Source organism: Helianthus annuus, chromosome 9 (assembly GCF_002127325.2).
Source record: "Helianthus annuus cultivar XRQ/B chromosome 9, HanXRQr2.0-SUNRISE, whole genome shotgun sequence".
NCBI lineage: Eukaryota > Viridiplantae > Streptophyta > Magnoliopsida > Asterales > Asteraceae > Helianthus > Helianthus annuus.
The window spans coordinates 116,196,988-116,224,924 of NC_035441.2; the positions used below are offsets into that span (position 1 = coordinate 116,196,988).

General features: G+C 34.8%; 1 protein-coding gene across 1 annotated transcript; it reads left to right on the forward strand.

Annotated features, from left to right (window-relative positions):
* Positions 1–7,979: 7,979 nt before the first annotated feature.
* On the forward strand, positions 7,980–16,224 carry LOC110876167. Its single transcript, XM_022124343.2, has 6 exons — positions 7,980–8,782; positions 9,016–9,284; positions 10,478–10,615; positions 10,657–10,670; positions 14,661–14,808; positions 16,039–16,224. Exons 1-6 carry the CDS (start codon positions 8,290–8,292, stop codon positions 16,222–16,224), a joined length of 1,248 nt encoding a protein of 415 aa, XP_021980035.2. The 5' UTR covers positions 7,980–8,289.
* Positions 16,225–27,937: the final 11,713 nt, after the last annotated feature.

Below are 27,937 nucleotides of genomic sequence, written 5' to 3' on the forward strand. Positions count from 1 at the left end.
AGTTCTAGCCTGAGCTCTCACGGTCTCTCATTTACCTATTTACAGATATAATTAGTGTACATTCACCTGTAAGACTGAATATAGAAGTCTGGATACGGGAGTATATTCTGAGGTGGGACACGCGAATAAGTTTAAGTCATTAAAACACTAATCTCGTATCTCGGAACAATTGAACTTTGTGTGGAAATTTAAGTGGATCGGTATACTGACAATCTAAGTGAATTGTTTAGAACTTAAAATGTTTAAAGCTTAATGGTGTTAGTGATTTGTCTCGAAAACTGATATGATCCTCTTACACAAACTCACAAAAATATTGTCTGTAAATTTTTCTGCATCTTGTTAAAAACAAAAATCCAAAAAGATTTTAGTGTGTTTTAGCATAAAGTTTTGAAAATCCAAAAAGATTTTTGACAACTGATTTTGAAAAGTTGATATTCAAAATTCCAAGTGCTAAACATGATGAACAAAAGGTTTGGGAGAGTTTGTTTGAGATGAAATTTGTTTGAAAAGAAAAATGTTATTTTTAGAAGTGGTTCATCAGAGATTAACTTTATAAAATCATTCGTTGATTGATAGATACCTGCAAGTGATGTATAAATTTGTCAAATTTTAAATTTGTGAAATTTATTTTGAGGTAGAGGATGTGCAGGTAAGCCAGGTTTCAATTCCTGAGAAGTTCATGATTAGAGAGAGCCAGGGTTCGATCTCAGAATCTGAGCAGGATGTGAACCAGGTCACGATCTAGAACCTGTAAAAGCCAGACTACGATCCCAAGCACAACTTAAGGGGGAGTCTGAAGTTGTATAGATCCAGGTTATGATTCTGGAGATGTATTCATGCAAATTGCTGATGATGCTGATGAACTTAAGGAATCAAGAGATCTGATCAAGAGAATTAGAGTGAGTTAAGAACCAGGTCGTGATCCTGGAAATGAAAAGAAGACAGAAATTGAGGATGTTTACATTGTCAGATATTTCAGAAGAGTTCAAAAAGACTGATAAGTACTGAAGATTGAAGACTCGACACCGAAGACTTCGTCAACATCCGAGGGGGAGTCTGTTGGTGCATACGTCTGTCGACTTCGTCTTGTATCGAGTCTTGTATTGTATTAGATAGATCAGGGCACGAAAAACGAGATATGAGTGTTTGAAGGTATTTCGCACGAAATGATGTTTTCGTATAAAATTGATTTCACTTGGAGTGTTTCGTGCGAAAAAGCTTTCGTTCGAGCTATTTCGTGCAAAACCAGCTCACCTATAAATACCCATCGTGCCATCTCATTTATAACTTTCCGGTTTCAGTACCGAACTGCTGCCAAAGTGTCTACTCGTTGTAAATCTTTGTCAAATCAATCAAAAGACAATTTAAAGTGTATATCTAGCTGAATTGACTCAATACGTTTGTTTCCGCCTCTCGTATTGAGCAAAAACTCTTCTGATCGACTCATTCGGGTCAGAAAACGATCCTTCAATGCTCATGTACTCATGCAGGGTAAACCTTTTCAAATAAATGGCCTTACACCTGTAACATTTACAAGGCTATCAAAAGTGTCCAAAACACAAGCAGAGGCTCCTGAGCAGACTTTAGCAGCTACCACTGCTCCTCAGGCACCTGCTGATGAGCCCACTGCTCAAGGTGATCACAGCAGAAAAACAACTGTTGTGAAACCCACACCTAAATCCACCAAAAGACCAAGACAAAAGAAAACACAAAAGCCCCCCAAACCTAAAACAAAGGCAACTCTGGAAGATGAGATCCTAGAGCAACTGCCAGTGACAACACAAAAGTCACCAGAAACCACTGCTGCTACTTCCTCACAGCAGATGATAGAAAGATCTCAACCCAAGCCTCAAACTCCTCCTGCTTCTTCTAAAAAAGAACAGGTTGTAAGAACCGGGACACTGAATTATGATGCTCTAGAATCACTTGATACTATCATCCACAACCCACTTCCCCGGGCAAATTCTCTTTCTACACTCATACTCACCTCTTAAATTCCTGCACAAACAAAACTTTTGTTGGATGCAGTTGATATAGCTCAGACAGAAATCAGTTCCTCTCAACCACCTATCACTGAGTGCATGCCACCACAAGTGACTGAGTCTGAACTCCCTATCATTGCTAACCCACCAACAATAGCAAAGGAGGTTACACTGCAGGATGTACAAGTACTTCCTGTCAGTAGTTCAAGCGAAGCAGCAACTACAGGTGTTGGATCCACTGATCTACACCTAGCCAGTTGTTTCATAAATCAGACTTCCTTGAAGGCAATTTTCTCTACAGCAACTCTGATAACCACTGGTGTGTTTGTTCCAAGCACTGGTACATTTAAAAGGTTATCAATTGCTGAGGAAAGAAGTCCTCAGTACTGAGAACAAGGGGCATCATTGGATAACTTTTGGGAAAATTTTCCGAAAGCAACCACTGATACAACCACTGTTAGTGGGAAATCAGATGACCCCATTAAGTTGGGTGATGGTTTAATGTAGCGAGAATTGACGAATAGAGTTGACAAGCTTGATACATCTGTTGCAGAAATCAAAGACATGCTGCAACAGTTGTTGAAAGCACAAAAGGTACCACCCATTGCTGCACCAACTTCAGCAGCTGCTCCTTCATCTGCTCCCACTCCAAATGAGCTGTGGAGTTTGTTTCAACCTCTGCTACACCACCAAAGAGAATTAGCTAGTCAACAACATGAGATACAAGTTCAAAAGATCATAAATCTCATGGAAGCAAGGTTTAAAGACACCGAGGCAGATATCAAGGCAATCAAGGCCCATTTACTAAACACCACTGGCATTGCTCCTCCCTCTATCATCTTTGTGGACAACCCACCACCAGCTGATGCCAAAAAAAGGGGAGAAAATGAAGCAATTGACAGAGAAGGGATATGAAGATGGATTGTACATTGCACCAGACAATTCAAGTATGCTTGCAGACATCCCTTTGCCAGATGGTTCCAAAAAGATTGATGTAACCATAAATGCCATTGTTGATGCAAAAGCAAGGGTAAAAAGGGATATGGAGGCAAAGGATAAAGTAAGGTTTGAACAGGAGAAGAGAGTTTTTATGGAAATGAATGAGCAGGGTATTTCAGAACCAAAGGATGAAGAAAATCCTAAGGTCAAAAGAAAGCAGCCCACTAGACATCAATCTCCCAAACCAACAGATGTTAAAACTCATGTTGTATCAACAACTGTTGGTACTTCAGTGGTTTCAACAGCTGTTACCCAAACAACTGCCACCACTTCAACACACACTACAACTACTACTCCCAGTTCAACCACTGCCTCACCAAAAACATCATCACCACCAAAAATCACCTCACCACCAAAAACAACTTCATCACCACCATCATCTCCTACTAAAAAGCAGAAGACTTCAGATGACACATCATCTGTTGTAATGACAACAGTGGTTGAAACACCAGTTGTTCCAACAACTACTGTTCCCACTTTAACTACTGCCTCACCAAAAACATCATCACCACCAAAAATCACCTCACCACCAAAAACAACTTCATCACCATCATTATCTCCTGCTAAAAAGCAGAAGACTTCAGATAACACATCATCTGTTGTAATGACAACAGTGGTTGAAACACTAGTTGTTCCAACAACTGTTAGTCAGCAACCTTCCATTCAAATCACTACCACTCAATCCATCAAAACACCACCAACCTCTCCTGAACCCAAAAGGAGAAGGGTAACCAATGTTGTCCTAGATGATGAGACTTCACCACCACAAACAACCACACAATTACTGCCAGTCGTACCTATTCCAAACCCTGTTCCTCTTTCTTCAGCTCAAGTTCAAAAACCAAACAATGCCATCACTCCTGCAGGTGCTCAGTATCCTTTAGAGCTTATATCGGTTAGAGAGGAGATTAAATCCTTCTACACTGAAGATGACCCTACTAAAAGGAGTTTGCCATCTCTTGAAGGATATCCTAGGCCAAACAATATTGAAGAATATATGAGGTTAAAAGCTCAACAAGCAAAGGATATCTCTAAAAGGAATTCACATGGTAAATCTGATAAGGAAATACAAAGATACTATCAATACCTGCTAACTCAAGTCAGAACATTGGAGCAGTTTGCAAAAAAATCTTTGTCAGCAACTATCAGAAAGAGCAGATGAAACCTTGAGAAAAGATTATCTTGATAACATCATGGATTACAAAACGTATAAAGGAGAAAGGTACATGTACAAAGAATGGACCATTAGTGAGCTTGAAAGTGAAGCAGCCAGAATTCAAGATATGATCAAAAACAAGGTGAAGCAGACTCCTCCTATCTGGGCAAAGTTTAAGAAAAATGTACCAGAAAGGACTCTGCAGCTGAAGAGGATGAAAGAAGAGCTGATTACAGCTGCTTTTGGGTCAAGGAATCAAGTGTCAACATGGAAAGAGGATAAAGTGTTTGCATCTTACAAAAGGCTGGAAGAACTAAGGAAGAAAAATCCTAATATTCCACAAAAGCCTGATTATCCTGAAGCGGTGGTTTCAGCTGAGCCACAAAAGCAACAATTCAGTAGATCCACTGCTCCACCTGCTGTCATCCTTTACCAAAGAAGGAATCAAAACGAGATGGATAAAATAACAGCAGCAGATAAAGAAGCAGAGGATTACCTTGTGAAAGTAGGGGTTAAACGGATTATTGAAGAAACAGTTGAATCTTTAAATAAATTCAATCATTCGGTTCTATTTTAAAATGCGTGTTGAAAGCATTTCCCCTGTTTGATTTTGTGCAAAGTTTATTTCCATTTTAATTCCGCTGCATTACTTGTTCATCTTCTTAATTCTTAAAGAAAAACACAATAAAAAAGAAACTCAGATCCTAACAACCTCTAATATGGGTTCATGATCTAATCCGGTGATTTGAGGACATTGTTGTTGAATCAAATGAGATGGTTGATGTAATGTGGTCGTATTAATAACAAATACTAATTAATATAACTAAGTTTCCGGAGCCCGGGAAGCAATCCCGAGTAACACGTTTATTAACTTTGTTAAATATCCTTTATATTTACTTATAGTTGTCTTTTAGCTATAATAGATAGCACGTTTTTGTACAATATCTATACACATATCTATATGTTCTGTCAATATATGTTATGCATGGTTTTCTAAGAAACGACCCGTGTTTGCACACGGGTCTTACCGCTAGTACTATATAATAAAAAAACACTTTAGAGACACTTGTCATCATACTAGGCCATCTCTTATAGATAATTATTATTTTAGTTTATTTTTTTCTAATTAATTATAGATAACCCCTACTAAATATTATTTAATTTAATAATATATATTATAGATAATCCTCCTACTAAATATTATTAGTTTAATATCTTATAGATAATTACTAGGTTAGTTTCCCGTGTGTTACACGGGTTGAACAATTTAAACTATATAGTATAGATATTTTCTGCAAATGCAAAACAAAGACAGAGACATTTACATATCATATTGACATAAATGAGTTAATATATATGTAACCCATCAACTCATACATATTAATTAATGTCGTAGAGTTTGATAAGACGACACTAATGTCGGTTGAATGAGGTCAATCAGAGTCTATTTGATACCCTTTGTACGACTTCTTATTTTTTGAATCTTTGTATTTGATTCTAAACCTATTATTAATATTATTGATAATAATTTTAGTTATATATATCAATAATATTATATATATATATTTAGTCTAACATATTATTCCATATATAAAGAAGCAACTTTTTAGTGCATCATGAGTTGTACATTGTACTTTGGGCATTTTCCCAAAAAAAACCTTGATTTTCTAGTTTTAACCGAAAGATTTTTACCTTTTGCAATTTTAACCCTACATAATTTGTTTTTTTAACTTTAACCAAAAACTTTTATTATTTACAATTTAACTTCACAACTTTTGTCACATATACTTTTCATCTTTCGCAAATTTTCGTTTTACGTATAGTTCTAAATTTTTCGAGTTAATACGACGCAACGTGCATGTGAGGTTCAACGATTTTACCTCTATTTTCCTATGTTTGACATATTCGTCGCAACATGGATACCCTAGGTCGAGTCAGTGTTGGTGGTTGATGACGGTTGTGTGACATTATTACTATTTGACACCGTTTTACGCCCCACCGCAACGTGGGGTGTGCTTTGGGGGGTTTTCAAAGAAAAATGGTTATGCATATGGTTGTCGTAACGTTCGCTTTGGGGGTTTTATAAAAAAAAATGATTTTTTTTTTACTTTTCACCCAAAAGTATTTCATAAATTACTTTTAACCCAAAACTATTTGTTTTATTACTTCTAACCCAAAACTTTTTATCTTTTGCAATTTATTCTCATAACTTTTTTTACTTTCAATTTTGGTCATTTATAGTTTTCATTTTCCGCAAATTTTTCGCTTTATGCTTGGTTCTAAATTTTGTGACTTAACACATCGCAACATGCGTCTTTGGTTTAACGTTTTTACTTTTCGTTCTAAATTTTGTGAGCTAACACGACGCAACGTGCGTGTGTGGGTGAACGTTTTTACATCGTCTATTTTTTCCCCGTTTGACAGGTTTAACATAACGTGCGAGTTCTAGATCGACTTAGTTATAACTAAAGAATCCCCGCTGCATTGTGGCGGGTCGCAATCCTAGTTAATATTATTATGAATTTCAAAACTTGTTTAGTTAGGATTTAAGATTCTATTGAAGTTTTAGTTTAACAATAGGTTATTGATTTAATAATAAGAATTTGTATTAGATTAGATTAAATATTATTATTATTTGTATTAGATTAGATTAAATATTATTATTATTAGTATTATTAATAATTTTAATCAATTAAATGAGAGAATGACAAGTGTCCCAAAACAGGTTTCTTTTATTATATAGTATAGATTATTTAGTTTAATCTCCTTCTCATTTATAATATTATTTATTTGAATTAATTATATTTGAACGTTTTGTTTAGTTTGGTATCAAATAAATTTGACGAAACTTAAAATAAAATTAACTAATATTATTTATCATTTATACATTTACGGAATTAATTATGTTTGAATGTTTTGTTTAGTTTGGTATCAAATAAATTTGACGAAACTTAAAATAAAATTAACTAATATTATTTATCATTTATACATTTACGGAGTTTTAAATAAAGGGTTAAATTTATTAAGACTTCGTTAACAAATTTTGCAACAACAGAATAATCTATTTTTATCACGAAAACCAAACTTTGTATTAATATATTAAATATTTTTATTTTCACTATACAAAATTACATTTACTCGACCCATATAACACATGAGGTTTTTAAGATATAACTTTTTATTACTTGATATATAAAATTAGATTTGTTCAATTCGTAAAATACACGGGGTTTTTTAAGGATATATATGTATTTAATTATTTAGTACAGAAAATTACATTTATTCAAACCGTGTAATGCGCATATTTTTAAAGATGTAATTTTTTTTATTGTTTGGTATATAAAATTACATTTATTCAACTCGTGTAATAAATGCGGTTTTTAAAAGATGTATTATTTTATTATTTGATAAACAATATTACATTTATTCAACCCGTGTAATACACGTGGTTTTAAAGATATAACTTTTTTATTTGGTATATAAAATTACATTTATTCAACACGTACAATATGATTCTTATAGATATAATTTTTTATTATTTAATATATAAAATTATATTTATTCAACCCGTACAAAAAATAAGGTTTTTAAAAGATATATTGTTTTATTATTTAGTATATAAAATTTATTTATTCAAACACGTGTAATACACGGGGTTCTAACCTAGTAATGTAATAAAACAAATTCAAAATGCATATAATTTTATCAACCATTAGATCTTGTTGATATATGGCCATTATTTGGTTTGCGTATTTTTGTCTCTAATAAATGGTTTTCTATCTAACCCTCCTTATATATAGGGATCACTTCACGTAGGCTATACGGTATGGGGGTCGGCCCCGGGCCGTCGCGGGTCGGCGACGGTCCAAACACCGTGCCGCCCCCATCCCGTCCCGTCCCCAACGTCTCTTTTCCGCCGTTCTCGACGAAGCAAAAAGTGGGCCCCCCAAATTTAAATATGACCGTTAATAAAAAAAAAAAATTAAATTTCCATTTTTTGAATAAAGCCAAACGGCTACTTTTTTAAAATATATAAATTAAACCCCCATTTTCACTATCAAACACCAAATTAACTTCCACAATTCACCATTTTCTCCTATAATTTTTACACTCTCTTCCACTACACTCTCAACCTTCTTCCACATAATTTTCATGGATCCGTTCAACAACCCCGATACTCCCAACACGCCTTCGAACAACCCGAATACTCCCACTAATCCGACCCAACCAAATGTTTTTTCGGTTCCGGGGTATTATCCAACGCTAGAACCGAACCAATTCTCCCAATTTTCATCGAACGCTTTTGCGTCATTCCAACAATCGCCCAACCAATTCACTCAAATCTCCCAAAACCAAGCTCTTCAACAAATGATGATGCGGGGTGCTTGGAACTTTCCACCCCAACCGATCCCGACACCCCCCGTTCAACCCCAACCGATCCCGACACCCCCCGTTCAATCCGAACCCGAAGATGATGTGGAGATTGTGCCCGAAACCCAACCGCCAAAAGGGAAAGGAAAAAGAAACAAAGGGAAACAAGTAGCGGGTGATGAAGCGTCGAAACCGAAGGCGATTAAATGGACCCCAATCGAAGAAGAAGCATTAGCCAAGGCTTTCATTGGCACTTCCGACAACCCGGTAAAAGGTTCGTATTTTTTTAAAGTTTACATTTTAAGTTTTATATTTTTTTTTTTGGTTTAAATTTAATATTTTTTAAGTTTAGTTTTTAATTTTTTTAACAGTAGGTTATGTTTAGTTTAGTTTTTTAGTTTATTTTTTAGTTTAGGTTTTTTAATTTTTTAATTCATAACAGTAAGTAATTTTTTTATTATTTTATATGTTTTGTTTATTTAATTTTATTTGTTCGTTTTTTTATAGGTAACAATCAACCGGGTGACGGGTTTTGGTCCAAAGTATTGACCAAGTTTCTCGCCATGATGGACCAAGGCCCGTATAGAGATATCGACTCGGTTTCCTCGAAGTGGCGAAAGTTGAACACGACCGTTAATCGGTTTTGCGCGGAGTATAACAAATTATACACAAGTGACCGTCGTAGCGGGTGGAACGACGAAGATGTGTTCAAAATGGCATTGGAAAAGTATAAACAAAATCATGGTTCCAACTTTCCTCACGTTCGCGCGTGGATGGTTCTAAAAACGACCCAAAATGGGCGCCCATTCCTAACGAGGTGGCGATGGCGAAACGCCAAAAAACATCGGAAACGGGTAGTTTAAGCGCCGGTGGATCGGACGCGAGGTGTCACATTAACTTAAATGATGACGCCGACTTTGACGAAGACGAGTATAACGTACGTGAAGCCGAGCGTCCACCGGGCCGAGACAAAACAAAGAAGGATCGGGCCAAGGGAAAAGGAAAGGAAAAGGTGGACCCGAACATGGTTGAGTTTATGGAACACCTAAAAGTGTACAACGACATATCGGCCCAAAAGTCGAAGACGAAGGAGCGGGCCGTCGAAGAAAAAAGCCGTGCATCGGACGAAAAGTTAAAAGAAAAGGTCCGATTGTCGAATGAGAAAATCCGAATCTCCGATGAAAAAATTCGGCTTAAGGAATGGGAAATAATGATGATTAATGTCGAGAACGAACCCGAGCCGAGACGTTCGATGTTGAAAAAACTACAAGACGACATCATGAAAAAGCATCAAATTATTTAACTTTATGTTTATTTTTATTAAGTCTTTTTTTTTAAGTTTATGTTTTTTTTTAATATTTATGTAATGTGGGTTTAATATTAATGAAAATATTTTATTAGTATATTTGTCAAATGTTAAAAAAAAATAAAATAATAAAAAAAATAAAAAAAACATGGTGAGGACTATGACTAGGATCATCCTACCATGCCTTGTAGTTTTGGAGGATGGAGCATCTTAGTGAGGATTGTGACGTGTCGCCTACGTGGCGGACCATCCTCCAAGGATGGTCCATCACCATACCATGTAGTCCTATAAGAAGAATTTTCTATACGAATTGTGCGCAACAATTCAGACCCCTTACCTTTTTTCTATTACGATAATTACGGTCACATGATATAAATACATTATTAATATTACAAACGTGAAATAAAATATACGGTCACATCTTGATATAATATTTTTTTGTCTTATTTTAGAATTAAATATGTCTTGTTTTAGAATTAAATATTCAATGAACAAAAGGCTGCTTAATTCAAAAGAAGCCGGCTAGATAACACGTGGTTAAGTTAAAGCCATCAGGGGGTATTTAAAATATTCTTAAACCGGAAAATTCAACACATAAATAGGTAAATTCACTAAATTGTATTGATTTTTTTTTAAATATTTTCTGTTTGATCAACTATGCAGCAAATTAAGATCTCACGGTGTAGAGTGACGTGGAGTGGTCTGGAGGCTTTCACTATACCGGTACACTGCTCCGTACCATGGTGTGGTGGTAGCGTGAGGGGAGGGCATTTAGATTTTCATTGGCGTGGAGGGGAGAAGGTGAGTGACGTGATGGCTTTTGATTGATGGGTGGCATTCAGGTTGGTTTTGATTGGTGATATACTGTTTATTTTTTCTTAAAAACGCCACTTTCAAGCCCTTTTTACCCCGTGTTTTTTTTCACGCCATCATGCTAACGTGGCTGCCAAATGACGCTTCATATCCCCTCTTTATGTCCCTCCACACCGTATAGTCTAAGAAGTCTAAAATATGTATATAATAGATAGTAATTTTAAATATAATATATAAGACAATTATATGGCTACAGGAAATGATCATTTGAGAAGAAAATTATCGTGAGAAGAAAAGGAATAAGGTGCATAATGGTAAAAAAAAATAAATAGCTTATGACTCTTTCATTAAATCTTTTTTATTGATTAGGCAAATCATCTTATTCTACACATAAATCAAAATTTATCATACATATATTTTGTATATATCAAAATTTATCATACATATTAAAAATTGTCATTAACAGTAAATTACGTTTTCTTGAAAAAGTCTAAAATATGTATATAATAGGTGGTAATTTTAAATATAATATATAAGATAATTATATGGCTACCGGGAATGATCATTTGAGATGAAAATTATTGTTTATAAAAAAGTGAAGAAAATACATAATGATAAAACAATAAATAGTTTATGACTCTTCCATTGACTCTTTTCTTTTTTTGTTGATTAGGCAAAAACACTTTATTCTACACATTTCAAAATTTATCATACATAAATCAAAATTTATCATACATATGTCCTGCATATATAGAAATTTATCCTACTCACACATGTTAAAATTTATCGTAACACTGTGAGAATTGTCATTAACCATAAATTACTTTGTCTTGAAAAAGTACATTTTAAAAGTGAGTTGAAAGTTTAATTAGTTAGATAATAGAAAAAACTTGCTTTTAAAAAGTACATTTTAGTGTCAATGACTCCTAGATCAATTGGTTTAGGAGGGGCCTCTCAGACTGGAAGGTATGGGGCTCGTCCCCATGCTCGTCCTCTTGCCGCCGCCCCAAACCTTCCACCCCTTTGCTCCGCCGCCGCCCCAGCCTCGTCCCCATCGTCCGCTCACAACCGCCCAAGTCGGGCCTCATCCCCTCACACACACCTATACATACATACATATATATAAAGGGGTCCATCTCCCACCCCCTAGGTCCATCCCCTTTAGGCCCATCCTCACACCCGCTTACGTGGCGGTGACGTGGCGGCCCATCCTCCTCACACTATACCTTCCAGTCTCATGGTCTTCTAATATGGAGGTCATGGGTTGGAATCCAACTTGATGCAATATTTTCTAGGTGGGTCAGGAGTTTTACCGCAATAAGCTTTCGGGTGGTGGGTTTCCCCTGGAATGGTGGGTAGGCCTGATCTTCAATGTTGTATGTGTTTGTAGAGTGAGGGTGACCTTTCACCAATGAGTTTTCCTGGGTGGCTTGTATAGTATTCGTTAGTTGTTAAAAAAAAGTTAGTTATTTTAGTGGAATTCAATAAATTAATTATAATTACAAAGTTACCTATATTAAATAAACATTTTTGAGTTAAATGTCATTTTAGTCCCTGTGCTTTGGGCCATTTTGTCAGTTTAGTTCAAAGGTTTCATTTTTCACATGTGGGTCTAAAAAGGTTTCATCGTTGCCATTTTAGTCCACTGGGTTAACTTCATCCATTTTTTCTGTTAACAAGAAGGTCAAATTCGGTCATTTTATATGTAGCTGTTAACTAGAAGGCCAATTCGGTCATTTTAACAGAAAAAATAGATGAAGTTAACCCAGTAGACTAAAATGGCAACAGTGAAACTGTTTTGAACCCATGGGTGAAAAATGAAACTTTGGACTAAACTACAAAAATGACCCAAACCATATGGGCTAAAATGAAATTTAACTCAAGATTTTTATTTATTACATAATGTTTCTAAGCAAAAACTAAAGTAGTAAACTAGACCTTTGTGCTACACAAATTAGGACGTTGGATATGACTATTTAAGTGGTTTGAATAGATAAAGAAAACACCTAACATAATGCATGTAATTATCTATATATATTTAAAAATTTAGTGATATCAACTTTTTTACAACCTTCATTATGAGCCTCTTTAAATATATTTGTGTCTTTCAAGTTGTAATTGTCCATCGTTGATCAATAATTCCCTTTCCCATGCATATAAATACCTTTCAATTGTCTTCTCATATTAGTCTAAACTTTTCATCTTTCTTGCAAAATGAGAAATTTCAGTCTTGCAATTTTATTCATTACTACCATAACATGCATTGTTCTTCCACATTTTCATGGAAGATTAGCCATGGCTACATGCACCCAAGATGGATCAGAGCGTTGGGGTTATGTTCAAGTCAGACCCGGTAAGATTCAAAAATTTATTTATTTATTTTTTAAGAAACTAAAGGCTACCCACTTTTAAAGATTGGATTTTTTAACTTCTTGGGCGAAAACTGGGGCACACATTAGAAGTCCGTACAAAGTTCATGAACCAAAAAAGCCATGACCAATATCTATATATACTTATACTTAAAAATTTAGTTATATCAACTTTTTTACAACCTTCATTATGAGTCTCTTAAATACATTTGTGTCTTTCAAGTTGTAATTGCCTATTAACAAGGGGCCAGAAATAAACAAAATTTGACCCGTTTCTAATTCTCCCCTTCCTGTTTCTCACACCCTAAAATGTAACCCCTAATTTCTCGGTTTCACTCTAATAAAAGTAAACGACTTATCATTTTCCCATAACAATCATCATTTAATTTTGTGTTAATTAATGTTGTCCATTCCAAAAGACCATCTAAATGGCTTTATAACCGTTTTTTATGGTTTATTTTTAAAATTTATTAAAGCTGGCCAACCCACGCGGGCTAGCCACGCCCCGCCATACCGACCTAACACGTCACTCACCAGCGGGGGGCTCGAAGTCCACGTGTCAACCCATGCCCCAAACCCCCGCCCCACCATACCCCACAGTTTAAGATATAAGAGCCACATATACACTTCGCATGTGAATTTATTTTCTTTTGATTATCATAGGTTGATTTTAATTTATATTTTATCTCAAATTGAGTATATCCAAATAAATAACTTACAAATGGGCCAAGTTGGAGTTGACCAAAAGTGGAGTTGCTTTGTGTCCCAGTTCTATCAGTTATTTTGCACGTTTGGGTCTTACAACATGAGAAAGTAGTAAGGGCAAAATGGTCAAAGTCATTTTTTTGTTACTGTATGACTAGAAGCAACCCTCCCCTGATTTTTGTACGAACATAACCTTTATAATACTCTAATATTTTTTATTTAAAAAATGCATCATAATGTTTAATAGTTGCAAAATTTTTAAGTAAAAAGGAATAACATGAGAGAATGCGTCTACATAAAGGTTATAATTTCATATATATCATCTTGTGAATTATTCATAACCATCTAAGCATCTTAAGTATCATGATAGAGGGGCTTCGCTTAGGTTACACCATCTTACTATCATATGAATCATTGATAAACATTTACTCAAATAGCACATAGGTTTACATTATGCCTTTTGACTTATCCATGATATCTAATAACAATAATAATACTCTTAATAATTATAACATAAAAGACAATCATAATAATTGTATATGTCACCTAATTTACTATGTGTTCTTAACCATATTTTAAAAATACTCAATAGTTAATGTTACTTAGTGATATATTGTTATACATGTTCCTTACAGTATGTATGGTTTCTAATTTAACATGACATTAAATTATATTCTAACCACACATCAATTAAAGGACATTGATTCCAGACCCTAACTACATATTTACCTTCATAAATATAACTTTAATGATGTTTTTAATTCTACTTTATTATATTAATGTGGCTATAATTGTTATGTCCCTTTGTATGCAAACCCCTAATTTCTCGGTTTCACTCTAATAAAAGTAAGTGACTTATCATTTTCCCATAACAATCATCATTTAATTTTGTGTTAATTAATGTTTTCCATTCCAAAAGACCATCTAAATGGCTTTATAAATCTTTGTCCACATTGCAGCCCGTATCCGCCTTCTCTCCAACAACCTATAACCGCTCTGTCTACAAGTGTGGCCATGGCAAGGAACGATTCTGTTGCTGGGTATTCAGAAAAATGGACCACACTAGAAGCCATCTTGACCCACGGTAGAAGAAACAAGCATCACATGGTATGCCTTACAAACTAGATTGTATATATAGAATATTCATTTTAGATTATGTATCTTTATCGAAATCGATGAGTAAAGGACAATATATCTCTATCTCTACACATAATATTAGGGAGGACTCATGACACGATTCCAGGCTCCGTAATTTGTTATCTCGACCGTCTCTTTTATACAATTATAATGTTAAAGAAATATATACTTTTAAATTTAATATTAACTCAACTATATATGCTAAATATTTAATTATGGATAATTATAATATGATTACCCAAATGAGTTTATATATTTTTTATTTTTATCTTAAGTTAATTAATTTAATTGTGTTAAAAGGATACTTGAAGGATTATTTACAAAGGTAACCCAATAACCAAAAACGCGTTTAGTGGGATCTTGGTGCTAGATTTTCTATCATACATTTTGGGTTAGACAACAAGATTGCCACTAAATAAATATGGATGTTTTTGATTAGTTAAGACTCAAAAAGAACCATATGTCAATATATATATACATTCATCCTTTTATGGTATTATTATAAATCAAGAAATGACTTCCTGACAGGTTGATTGTTATTACATATGATCATACAATTTTCATATGCATGTATGAGTTGATTGTTATATGAAGGCACAAGCTTATTTTTTAATACATTAAATCAAACATCTATTTGGACTTACATTCGTATGTTAAAACCTAACAGTCAGTTTACGAGTTTGACAGGCAATAACCAAATCCAAATTCGTATAGTTTGTGGCGACCAAGCTGACCCCACACGGTTGTTGGTTGTATCCACATCACATAGGAGGACTATATTGCGGTTGAAAAAAAATAATATTTTTTTTAATACTGAAATCTATTTTTTAATAAGGAATTCACATTTATAGATATTTATAAATATTTTTTAACAGTTATAAATATTTATAAATATTTTTTAATACCGAATTCACATTTTTAATATCGAAAAAAGTACTGTTTTTTTTAATATCGAATTCACGTTTATAAATATTTATTGAAAACACAAAATGTAATTTAAATATTGGGTAGATAAAGTGTGTACGTAATTCGTGGCGAACCAAGAATATGTAAACGTTGGTCATTTTGGTTAAGGTCAAATCAAGTTTGCATTAGAATGTAATATACACTTAGGATATGTCATTTTGGATAAGCACAATATTGGTTATCATTTTTGAATCAAATGGTTTAAGTTTATAGTTATGCTGGTAATATATGCAGTGTGCTGAATTTACCTGTCGTGTTGAAGTCACACGCATACGCAATAGCCAAGAGTGGTTCAGGCTGACATGTGGCGGTGGGAATTGCATGAAAGGTGTGGGGCGTGAAGATAACGATATGTGGTGTGATGGGTGCGAAAACCCCGTTGTCTTCCCGAGAGGAAGATTTGTTTCTAAAAATGTTTAGTTGGACCGGCCGTGTCAGACGTCTTACCACAAACAAACAATAGCTATTATGCATGCCGTGCATCGCACGGGCTTTCTCCCTAGTTAGTTAAAAGGTCTACCGGATTCATTGAAAACAAATCCTAAAAACGGTTTATTGGGTTCATCGAAAACGAATCCTAAAAACAGAATAACTAATCCGACACATCTACAAACACAACTCATTTTCTCACATCTACAAACGGTTTTATAGCCTAGTGATATTTTTGGTGAGATAAGATTTTGAGACTAATAGGTTTTGGGTTCGATTCCCACAATGAGGAATTTTCCTATATTTATTAGGTTTTTTTTTTTTCCTGAATTGGTGTATAGACATTAGGTCTAGTGGAGATGGATATGATCGGACGGTTTCGCTAATGACACAATAATACTCAAATGGTTTGTCAGTGATCCAAATTTATCGTTTAGAAAAAAAAATTGTTAATATTATGTTTATTTTTCTTTTCAAAATAAAAGAAGCTTCTAAATTGTGTGACCAAACTGCTTACGTCATCCCTTCAAAGTTCAAAGTCTCCCATTAAAAATTTGAAACAAGGGTGTGCTAAAACCCAAGAAAACTTGGACCTTGACATTTTCTTTCCATCCGTTTTCAACTTTAGACTTCATTATATAAATTCCATCCATTTTCAACTTTAGACTTCAATATATAAATTAGAATTATATAAATACATACACTAGTTTGTTACCCTTTCCACATTCACATATATATATATTATTTTATTATTATTATTATTATTATTATTATTATTATTATTATTATTATTTTATTATTATTATTATTATTATTATTATTTTATTTTATTTTATTATTATTTTATTATTTTATTAATTGATAACATGTTTGAGAAACAGTATTCTATATTTTGTTTACCTTTTTACCACAAGGGTTTTTTCCCTTTTAATTTTTGCCCTGCTCCTTATTTTCATACTATAAATTAGTAACATGTGGGTGTTTTATGTAATTGTACTCTAAACATATGGGGTATTTCAAAAAAAAAAGTTGGCCTTTTTACTTTTAGTTTAAATGTTATCATCTTTTTTGCATTTTAATCTCATTAATTTTTTTTTTACTTTTACCTAAAGTTTTTCAATTTTCTCAAGTTAACCGACAATACTTTTTTTTTACAACTTTGATCCCCCGTACTTTCATAATTTTCAAATTTTTCATTATACGTTTAGTTTTACATTTTGTGATTGAATACGCTGCGACGTGCGTGTGGGTTCAATGATTTTTTGTCTATTTTATTTCCATTTGACAAGCATGTTGCAATACGTCTTTATTTCCCTGTTTGGCAGGTTCGTCGCAACGAGCGAGGGTCCTAGATTTACTTAGTTAGTCTTTTCTATGTTTTACGTTTGAGTCTAATTTTTTCGCATTAACACGACGACGCAACAAATATGCATGGTTAAACGATCTTACGTATGCTTTTCGTTCGGTGTTATTGTTCCCTTTTATGTTATATTGTGTTTTACCTGCTTTTTCGTGTGTAGGTGGTCGCTAGCAGTGATATAGTATTAGTACCACTTGACACAGTTTACGGCCCCGCCGCAACGCGAGGGACCTTAATACTAGTTATTATATATATCAAAACATAAAGCATGTTTGCGCCAATGATCTTTTAAAGTTTAGAGTTTGGCCACTAGGTTTTTAAAGCTTGTTTGGCATGTAGTTTTTCTTACTTGCTTTGGAGTTAGAGATTGAAACTTTGAGAACTGTGTGATTTTTTCTTTTCTTTTTATATAGGATTGTTTTGTTTTGCATTTCGTTTTTTTATGGTTTTGTTTTTGTGATCTAATATTTCATAACATGGTGATGAATGGTACTACTTTTTTTTTCTTTTGTGGTTTTTTATCTTTTCATAGTAAACTTTTGAGATTTTTTATTTTACTAACAAAACTTTGATTTCTAATAATTTGTTAAAAAAGTTAAATTTGTTTAGTTTTTTTTATTAGTTTTTGTTTTACTTTTTTTTTTCTTGGATTTAGTTGTCGTTTGGTGATAAAATTTGGTATCTGAGGTTTCTACCCCATCGACTTTCTAATACGTGTCGGTATAAATTCAACTTTGTCTACGTTTTACTTCACGTGAGTCATTTAGTGTTAGAAATTCGTGTTTTTTTTTGAGTTTTTTTTCTCGACTCTGGTCGTCGTTTGGTTGCTACTTGGCACGATTTTACGCTCCATGCCCCGCAACGCGGAGGCTTAAGACTATTTTATTGTCATTTCAAATCATTTGTGTTTATCGAAACACTGTTGAATAATAATAACATTAATAATATTTTCTTTTTATGAAAAACAACATAGATTTATTTGTTGAGAGAAATTGATGATTCAATCTATTATAATTAACTAATAGTACAACCTGTGTGCAAATACAGGTGGTTTTTAGAAACCATGCATACCACGTTTTATTAGTCGATGAATGATTATACATTTTTTAAGGTTTAATTAAAAATGAATTATAAAGCCATGGAAACGACATGCTAAACCAAAATGAGATGGTACCAAAACTTGTTATCTATTATAGACAACTACAAACTTGTTATCTATTACATACAAAACATGTCTAAGAAGATAAATTACTACCACCGAGGAACCAAATGTACAACCACAAAAAACTATCACATCAAACATTATTTATAAACCTCCAACCAAAGCAACACTCATGAAGAGGGCTTTGTCTTTGTCACGATATGCACAACTTTTGTCACCTTCAGCAACTGGGTAGAGTTGTGAAACTCAAACTAAAGTTCAACACCAAAAACAATATTGCAAGATCTCAGATAAGCAGGCCACCCAACAAATCTGTACCTGAATCCAGTATTGGCTTTTTCAAATCTTGTCAACAGTTTCTGGACTTCACCTTACACGTTTTAGGTCATGATAGGCTTAAGATTATCAATACACAGACCCAAGGCAGATGATACATCTGATGGCAGACGCTGAAAAGCAGAAAATTGAATAATGAATTTTATAAAATATTGATATATAACTAAAATTGTTGAAATAAAGAAATAAACTAAGGACTGCAAAAATTTACAAGCATGTGTTCAGCTTGTTTGGTGAAGTGTAAGACTGGTTTTGGAGTGGATGGTACTAAATCAAGCTTTTGAACTTTAGACGGTTTATGAACGAATTGTTTACCCTGCACAATAGTCTCGCCAGGAAGATTGCAAATCTTTTCAACCTAAATAAATTAATTTAGACTATAACAACTCTGAATTTTTGAAATTTTCTAAGCTTCTTTATCAACACAAACTATGTTTTCAAGTCAGGTTTAAAGTTTAAGACTCAATCATACTGGAGAACATCAACATATCGAAACAATAATAAAATAGGAAATATAAAACTAATATACACTTACATCAGATACAACACTTGAAGAGGTAGGAGTGTCATGAATAGAAAAATCTTTAGACTGAACATGAGGATCGTTAACATCAACAGCTATTTTCACAGAATGATCTTGTGGCTACAAAAAAAAAATTAAAAATCTTGTTATACTTTTTGTGTAATAAAATATATGTGTATATATAGTAGATAACAAAAATTTACGGCACTTTTAACATCTGACTCATTAATGAGAGTCGCTACCTTTGAATCGAATATGCCATCATCAACAGACTACATGTATAAGAATGATCATATATAAGAAACCGTATTTTAAATCATAATACTAAATAAATATTATCTGTGTATATATACATTAAAAATGTCCTCAAAACTCGTAAGTTGCGTAGGATTACCAACCGTGGCTCCAATCTCAACATCATCTAAATCAACTTCACCGGAATCCAGAACTTCTTTATGTGTAGACTACAACAAACATTCAATAGTTATTAGCATAATATAATAAAACTTATTTATCAACGTGATGTTATCGAACAAATGTATATTAACATCCAATTTTTATACCGTGGTCAATAAGTCAAACCTATCATCCCCATAAACTGAGTCATCCAAAACAACGACATCAACCTTCTTGAAACAAATTTCAGTGCCAATTTCGGGATGGAAAATAGAAAGCTCAAACGTTTTAGAGGCAATCATGGTAAAAACCAACCAAGATTCAAGCGGTAAAGGAAATTCTTCAACCACTTTTAACCATCCATCTGTGAAGCCACATCCATTGGTCCATCCTTTCACTGTAACATTCCAAAACCTTTCTACGACGTAGATAGTTGCTATCCCATACTAGTAATTTTTACCACATAATTCTTTCCAGAATTTGTCAGCGATTAGCTATAAAAGAAATAAAAAAATAATTAGTTCAGAATTACAAAATTCACAAAAATACTTACAGTGAGTAGTAAAATAATATAAAGTTACTTATAGTCATGCCAAGTTCAGATCTAATATTTGCCGAAGTAAGAATTCTCGTAGACATTTTCTTTAAAACATGAGACCATGAATGACAAACGTCCAATAGCTTTTAACAATATGGTATCTTTGGTTTTCAAACAACAATCTCGAACCAACTTTGTCTAGCCATCCGTAAATATACAATGACCATCTCTCTTCTTTACTTGTACTAACCAGGGTTTACTATCATCATCTAGTTCTACAGTTTGACCGTATGGGACTTCCTTCCCCTGTGACAACCGGTAACTTTCGATTATTAATTACGCACAAAACAAACATCAAGATGAATAAAAATAGTGTTTTAAGACACAAATTAACTTAAACAGGCCGTTGGTATGCCTAGGAACGTCTAGCCGGCTTTACAGTACGTTAATGGTGATTTGCGGGAAGACTGTTGAACGTTAAACGATAACAAACTGTCACCGGACGAAATACTGACAAAGCCGACAAATACGGAATTTTATACATATAATTTAAACACATGAATTTGGTTTTACTAAATTATCATGCTTTCGAACGTCACAAAACGCATACGTGAACGAAAAACGCGATGGTAGGAACGCACCGACGACGAAACGGAAGCATTGGACTCATGTATTACCTTAAAAACTGAAATATTATTATATATAGCTTCGTAATCGAATTTTGACATCTATAGTCGAAATCCGATAAAAAATGGATTAGATACGATAGCCGAAGCAATTTACGCGATTTTAACGCAACCGACGAACGAACGCCCCAACGTCGACTACCGACACTATTTTACATACTTTTGACCCTAAAATAATGTTTAACGATGTTCCATGGAGTTCGGGTTCAAAAATGGATCTCGTATGAGCCTTTGGGCCGCTCAAAACACAAGAAGCGGGCTTGTGGGCCTTGGGCCCAAATCCACTAAAACCCCTAGCTATAAAAGGGTTCAAAAATCTTATCTCTTCATTTGCAAACCTTATCCAAAACACACCATACCTGATCTCTCTCTTTCTCCGGCGAACATACAAGGCAGAGCCGGCCGTCGACGTGCGGCGGAGCGTGGCGGAGCTCCGGTGCCGGCCGACGACGGTGGACGGCGGCGGCGCCGCTCACGACAGCGGTGGTGATGGTTTTTGACGGCGAACCCGTGGTGTACCCTCTAAAACGAACACTCTGAGCACGTGTCTGTTGTCGGTTTACCAAATGCAGCGATGAAGGTGGTGTTTCTAGACTCCGGTAGCCGGGTGTCACGACTACAAACTCTGGTGAGTTCATCTTTTCTATTTCTTTCATCTCTCAAGCTCAGATCTGTTAGATCTCCCTCATCATGGACTCCTTCTCTTTCTTTTAGGGGTGTTTGGGATGGCGATGATGATGACGTCAGTCATGGGTTGTCGATGGCGGCAGTATAGTCGCCGGAGTTAGCGGCGGCAGTGGAAAGGGGTTGTGGTGGTTCCGGTGACGGAAGTTGATGGGCGACGGCAGTGTGTTCAGTCAGGTCAGTGATGGGTTCCGGCTAGGATGATGGTTTTTATGCTTCTGGCTAGGATGATGGGGGTTATGGTTCAGTTGGCAGTGATGGGTTGGGTTGGTGAAGGTGGTTCTCGACTGTTGTGTTTTGACGGCAGTGGTGGTGATTATTACGGTTGTTCTTATTTCGGGTTCAGGTTTGGGTCAAACCTGGTCAAAGCTGGTCTAACATCACACGCGGGTCAGATTCGGGTTACAAGGAAGCACGTTGTTCGAGTTTTGTTTTGGTTCGGGTCTCGGTCAACCACAGTCAACGGGTCAAAGTGGTCAACTCAGTCAACTACGGTCAATTCAGTCAACACGGTCAACTCAAGTAAAAATAATAACGTCGCAATTTACGTTTTAATTGTTTATTTTAATGATACCATTAACGCGAAACCGAGCTCGAACCGACACGACTAGTGAAACGACATTATGGAATCACATTAAGCTAGCTTTGCACAAGGATATCGAGGTGAGTTCATAACCATCACTTTTTACGGTTTTACATTTTTATAAACGTTTTCGGGGGTGGAAAGACATGCAAGTTTTGCAAAAGTACACAATATTTCAATGATCGAAAACTACATATTTCTAAACCATGCTATGCAGTTAATGCGCAAAAATATCGGATATCGGTCAAGGACCGATATTTGAGATATCAGTTATCGCGGTGGGATATCGGTGGGATATCGGTAATTTATAATATAATGTATAAATATATATATATATATATATAGAACCTATATAATATATGTATATTAATATCTAGAACCTATATAATATATGTATACAACATCTTTATGCACTAACTTGTAAAAGTCTAGGGTTAATTTTGACAAATTTATAACTGGAGGACGAAATTGTAATTCAGTGAAAAGAAAAGGTGTAAACAAGAAAAAGAATGAGTTAATTTATATAACCCTACTAATCAGCCGTCACCTTTAAACTAAAAAAACCCCTAAAATAAAGCAGCCGTCGTCTTGTCTATCTCCTCCCCTGTTCGCTCCTCCATCTTCTAAACCTAAAAAACATACAGCCGACACAGACCTTCTTTCATTCTACGATTCAGCAGGGAAGGTAAGGTTCGATCAGCAGGTAAGCTTCGATTCAACAACATCGATTAGCCACCATTTCTTCTCTATCACGATTGAATTCTCAATCACCAGCGAATTATGTGACTATAGTTGGGCCTGGCGATATTATCTGTGAGATGATCGATATCAGAAATACAAAATATTGGTGATATATCGGCATATATCACCGATATTATCGCCACCGATATTATTACCAATTTTTCAAACCGATATGCCAGCCAAGGTTCGATAACCGATATATCAGTGAGATATCACCGATATATCGCTGAGATTGACTGCATAGAAACCATGTTGCAAATGAATTTCAACAAACTCAAATGGTTTACGAAAGGTTTATGCTAAATATACCGGTTTTAGAAAACACACGCGTATTTTTTGAAACGTGCATGAGTTACAGACTAGTGACGGGATTGTCCTGGTTACAACAGGACTGGATTGTCCTGCATACAAATAAGGGGACTGGTTTCTCCTGCTTACGAACAACAGGACTGTGTGTCCTACATACAACTTAAGGATCCTACATACAACTTAAGGACATGATTGTCCTACATGCAACTGATGTGCGTTAGGTGTAATATAATTTAGGTATATATTTTAAGCCATTTTTACACTTTTTAGCCAAGTTTTAAATTTATAAAACATGATATTTACTAACACTAAACACACATGTGGGCAAGTGCACCCATCGTGGACGTAGTATAGTGTTGGTAAGATACCGAGGTCGTCCAAGGACACAAGAGCTTTTAGTACCGGTTTATCCTCAACGTCTAATCAAATCAAAATGTTAGAAAAAGGTTTTAAACTAAGAAAATAAAACTAACTAAAATGCTGAAAAATAAAATAAAAGTAAAAACAGATAGACAAGATGAATCACTTGGATCCGACTCGTGTGTAGTGTAACCTTTGATTATTTTTGCACTTTTGCACTTGTTTAAGAGATTATCTTAGTTATTGTAGTAGGCCCCTCTTTTGAAGGTGACGTCACCCTCAACCCAGTAGTTTGAGTCAGCAAGGATACAATCCTAAGGGGTTGGATTATTGAAAGATAATTAATTAAGTTATTAATGCATAATGTGGTAGGCCCCTCTTTTGAAGGCGACGTTACCCTCGGCTAAGTAGTCCGAGTCAGCAGGGATACAGTCCTAAGTAGCCGGGTTAAAGTTTTAATAGTAGTTTAACTTATGAGGGGATCAAAGAGTTTGGACCCCCGCCATCCAATACCTTTGGGTATTGAAGGAGGTCCTACTAAATTTGACCCAGGTCCTTTGCAGGATCTATACACTGAACAATGGCAAGACTCTTACCAAACCGTTCCCTTAACCCCCGACCAGGTAGCCAACATACCTCCATATAGACCGTGGAGATATGAATGGTGAAAATCTTTTATTTTATATAGACAGTAAAATAATGCCAAGACACCACAGACAAACGATAAGGAAGAATCACCTTCAACATAAGAAACTAGTAATTAAAGTCATTAATACAAAACCAATTAAAAAGTGCAAAAGATTAAAAATAAAAAGTATTACACTAAACACTTGTCTTCACCAAGTGTTGTAAGAGACTTAGGCAAACATGGCCTTTGATTGTCAAGAACTCTTACGATCAATCTTGGATCCCGAGATGACTCATGATGGACAATGGATGATGGTGGTGGATGATGGTGTTGTGATGGTGGTGGGTGGTGGGTGAAGTGTGAGAGAGGTGGTGTGCCAAGGGATGAGTTGCAAGAGCTCCAAACACTCCTATTTATAGGCTGAACAGAAGCTCGGGCACGGCCCCGTGTCGGCTGGGCACGGCCCCGTGTCCATCTGACTCTCTCTCTTCATTAATTGTAATTCGCAATTACAATAAATGCGCCTGCAGGAAGTTGACCACGCCCCCGTGTCCGCTGGGCACGGCCCCATGGTGGGTAACAGAAGCTTCTATGAGTTTGTCTTTTCTGCTGGCACTTGGGCACGGCCCCGTGCTCACTGAGCACGGGGCGTGTTCAGTCTTCTGTCTTCTTTGTTTTGCTTGGGAAGATGCTGTTGGGGGGTCGGGCATATCACTTTTGTTTCCTTTCTTGTATTTATGTTAGATTTTGCTGTCTTTTTGCTTCTTTTGTTATTTTGAGCTCATTTAATCCTGAAAATACAAAAGGAAGACAAAAGCACACTTTTTCCAACATTAGTACTAAAAAAGGGTTAGTTTTGTGCCACAATTGATGTAATTTATATGTTGCATTTTGTGCACATCACAACTCACAGGCTCATGCGGGCATGTTGTCTTTGTCATACACGGACATTGACAGCTAAACACGTTTTACAAACACAAAGTTTTACAAATACAAAGTTTTCATATGACATGCCGAGGAAAATGAATTTTGTTACGTTTTCTCAACATTATTTTAAACCGGTTATCAAAGATATTTATTTCAAATAATTTTCAAACAAACTATGAACTCGCCAACTTTATTTTGATTTTTCGCATGTTTCTTTCTGAGGTTACATTTTCAAACTATGGCACGGTTCGGATAGGAGAACCCATGGGGATTTGAGTACTTAGTGGGCGTTCACTTCCTAGAAGTCTTAGCATTATACTTCTGTTGTGCAATGAAGATACTAGTGAGATCACACCAACTCTGATTTTAGCGGGTGTGACACCCCCACAACGAATTCCCAAAATCAACTGGTATAGTCTATGACAGCAATTAGCAAACATCATACATGAAAAATTAATGTACAATCATAATAGTAGCACGAAAGTAAAAAACATACCAAAAATATAAAATCATCTTCATTCAGAAATTTTAAAAAGGATGGTGTTAGGTTGGATGGATTCATATCTGCAAAGAAAGATTTAGACTTGCAAGTTATAAAGACGAACAACATCTAAGAAAACTTATATTAAACTGCTATGCTGAAATTAGATGCTATCATAGGTTTATAATTATCATGGGAAATAAAAAACAGGAAACAAAAATTATCATGTCGGAAAATAGGTTAACAAATCAACAACAAAAACATCATATATATTATTTTGTTTCCCTAATGTAGGAGTTGTTGAGGAAAGCATTGGTTACCATTCAAATATCATTTAAATAATATAAAAACAACATCAGTAACTTCAGTTAAACTAAATCAGTACTTAAAAAACAAAAGTACCAAATATTATGACAACTATTTGTATAATCACAGACTTAGGGTTTCATAATAATAAAGCACAAAACAAAAATTATCATCTCTCACAACAGGTATACAAATCAACAACAACAAAAATCATATGGCTCATTTATCAACCGTAATGTAGAAGACGACATCAAGAAGATACTGAGACAAATTGTCTCAGACAATGTTATCGATAACTTCGTTTAAGTTAATGCAATATTTAAACAACAAAACTACACAAGATTACAACAACTATTATGATCGAAACAAAGAATATGAAATGTCATTTATGAGAAACAGATTCTCATAACATCAAAGAATGAATACCTAACGTTTATAACACAAACAATAATATCAAAGAAACAATACTTGGTTTTACTGTGTCTAATATATAGAATGCAGAGGTCTTAAGAGCTTTGATAAGAAGCGTATGAGAAAAGTTCCAAAGGTGTTCTGTGATGTTTATGTTCAATAATGGAGTTGAGTATAGCTTATATAGAGGATCCAAAAACGTAATACAGATGCTCCAGTTACACGGGTTAGATCCATGTAAGTTTTATAAAATTTATACTTTATGCCCTTTACTTTTAAATAATGTAATTTTAGCACATTTTACCATAAAATTGTAATGAATGATCACGTGTGTTGTTAAATTCATAACTTATTAGGTTTCTCCTTTACGGATTGCAATAACATTCATACATTAATAAATATTCGACAACAATTTACACGCTTTACACATATGTAACATCTAAAAACACGGGTAGTCTTTAGAAAATTTACATACAATTTTTTTTTTTAAAAACACAAATCACTATATGAGTAAGTAGAAGATACAATTAGGTGTTCAAAAGTCAGCAACCATGACATAAAAACATGTCATCATAGGTTTTGTAGAACTTCTTTGTAACACAATAGTAGTGGTTGTAAAAACTCATTTTGCTTTATCACAAATCAAAATCTTCAACCCTTTCCTACACAAATCACTATGCATTCCCCTTTACGAATTGCAATAGTATTCGTAAATTCACAAATACTCTTTTACAATAATACACATGATACACTAATATAACATTTAATAAAGACACTACACATAATAAATTTAATGCATTAATACTAATATTGTCACAACCCCAACCCCTACCATGGGAGCGGGAGCCGTGAGTCAGCCAGGTGGTACCGATGTTTATTAAATACACAGTGGAAAAATTTTCGTTTTTTCAGCAGAGGACAATCCCTTTTGAAGTGGCCCAAGTTCTTGCAATTGTAGCACCTTAATTTGGACTTGTCAAAACCAGCTTTCCCGAGTGCTAGACGCTTTCTAGTTTTATCTTGAAACTTTTTCAGCCTCAGGGTGATCATTGCCATTTGCCACTTTAGATCCATTTCTTCCATGTCGTCGGGATCAACTTGATACATTGCCATGAAAATCTCTTTCATGAGTTCTCCCGACATTGGAGCTTCATAACTGCTAAAAAACATGTTAAACAGTGCCACGTTTTCAGTGGAGATCTTCACGGCTTGAGTGTCGCCGACGACAATTGTCTTTTCATTTGACTGTGAAGCCTTTGATGTGCTTGAGGAA

Bases quoted from the DNA above. Each gene is read 5' to 3' on its own strand.
- LOC110876167 (XM_022124343.2), top strand. From the start codon at position 8,290: ATGGATCCGTTCAACAACCCCGATACTCCCAACACGCCTTCGAACAAC. The intron at 9,285-10,477 runs GTTCTAAAAACG...TCAACTATGCAG, and splicing joins CTCACGTTCGCGCGTGGATG to CAAATTAAGATCTCACGGTG. The intron at 14,809-16,038 runs GTATGCCTTACA...TAATATATGCAG, and splicing joins GAAGAAACAAGCATCACATG to TGTGCTGAATTTACCTGTCG.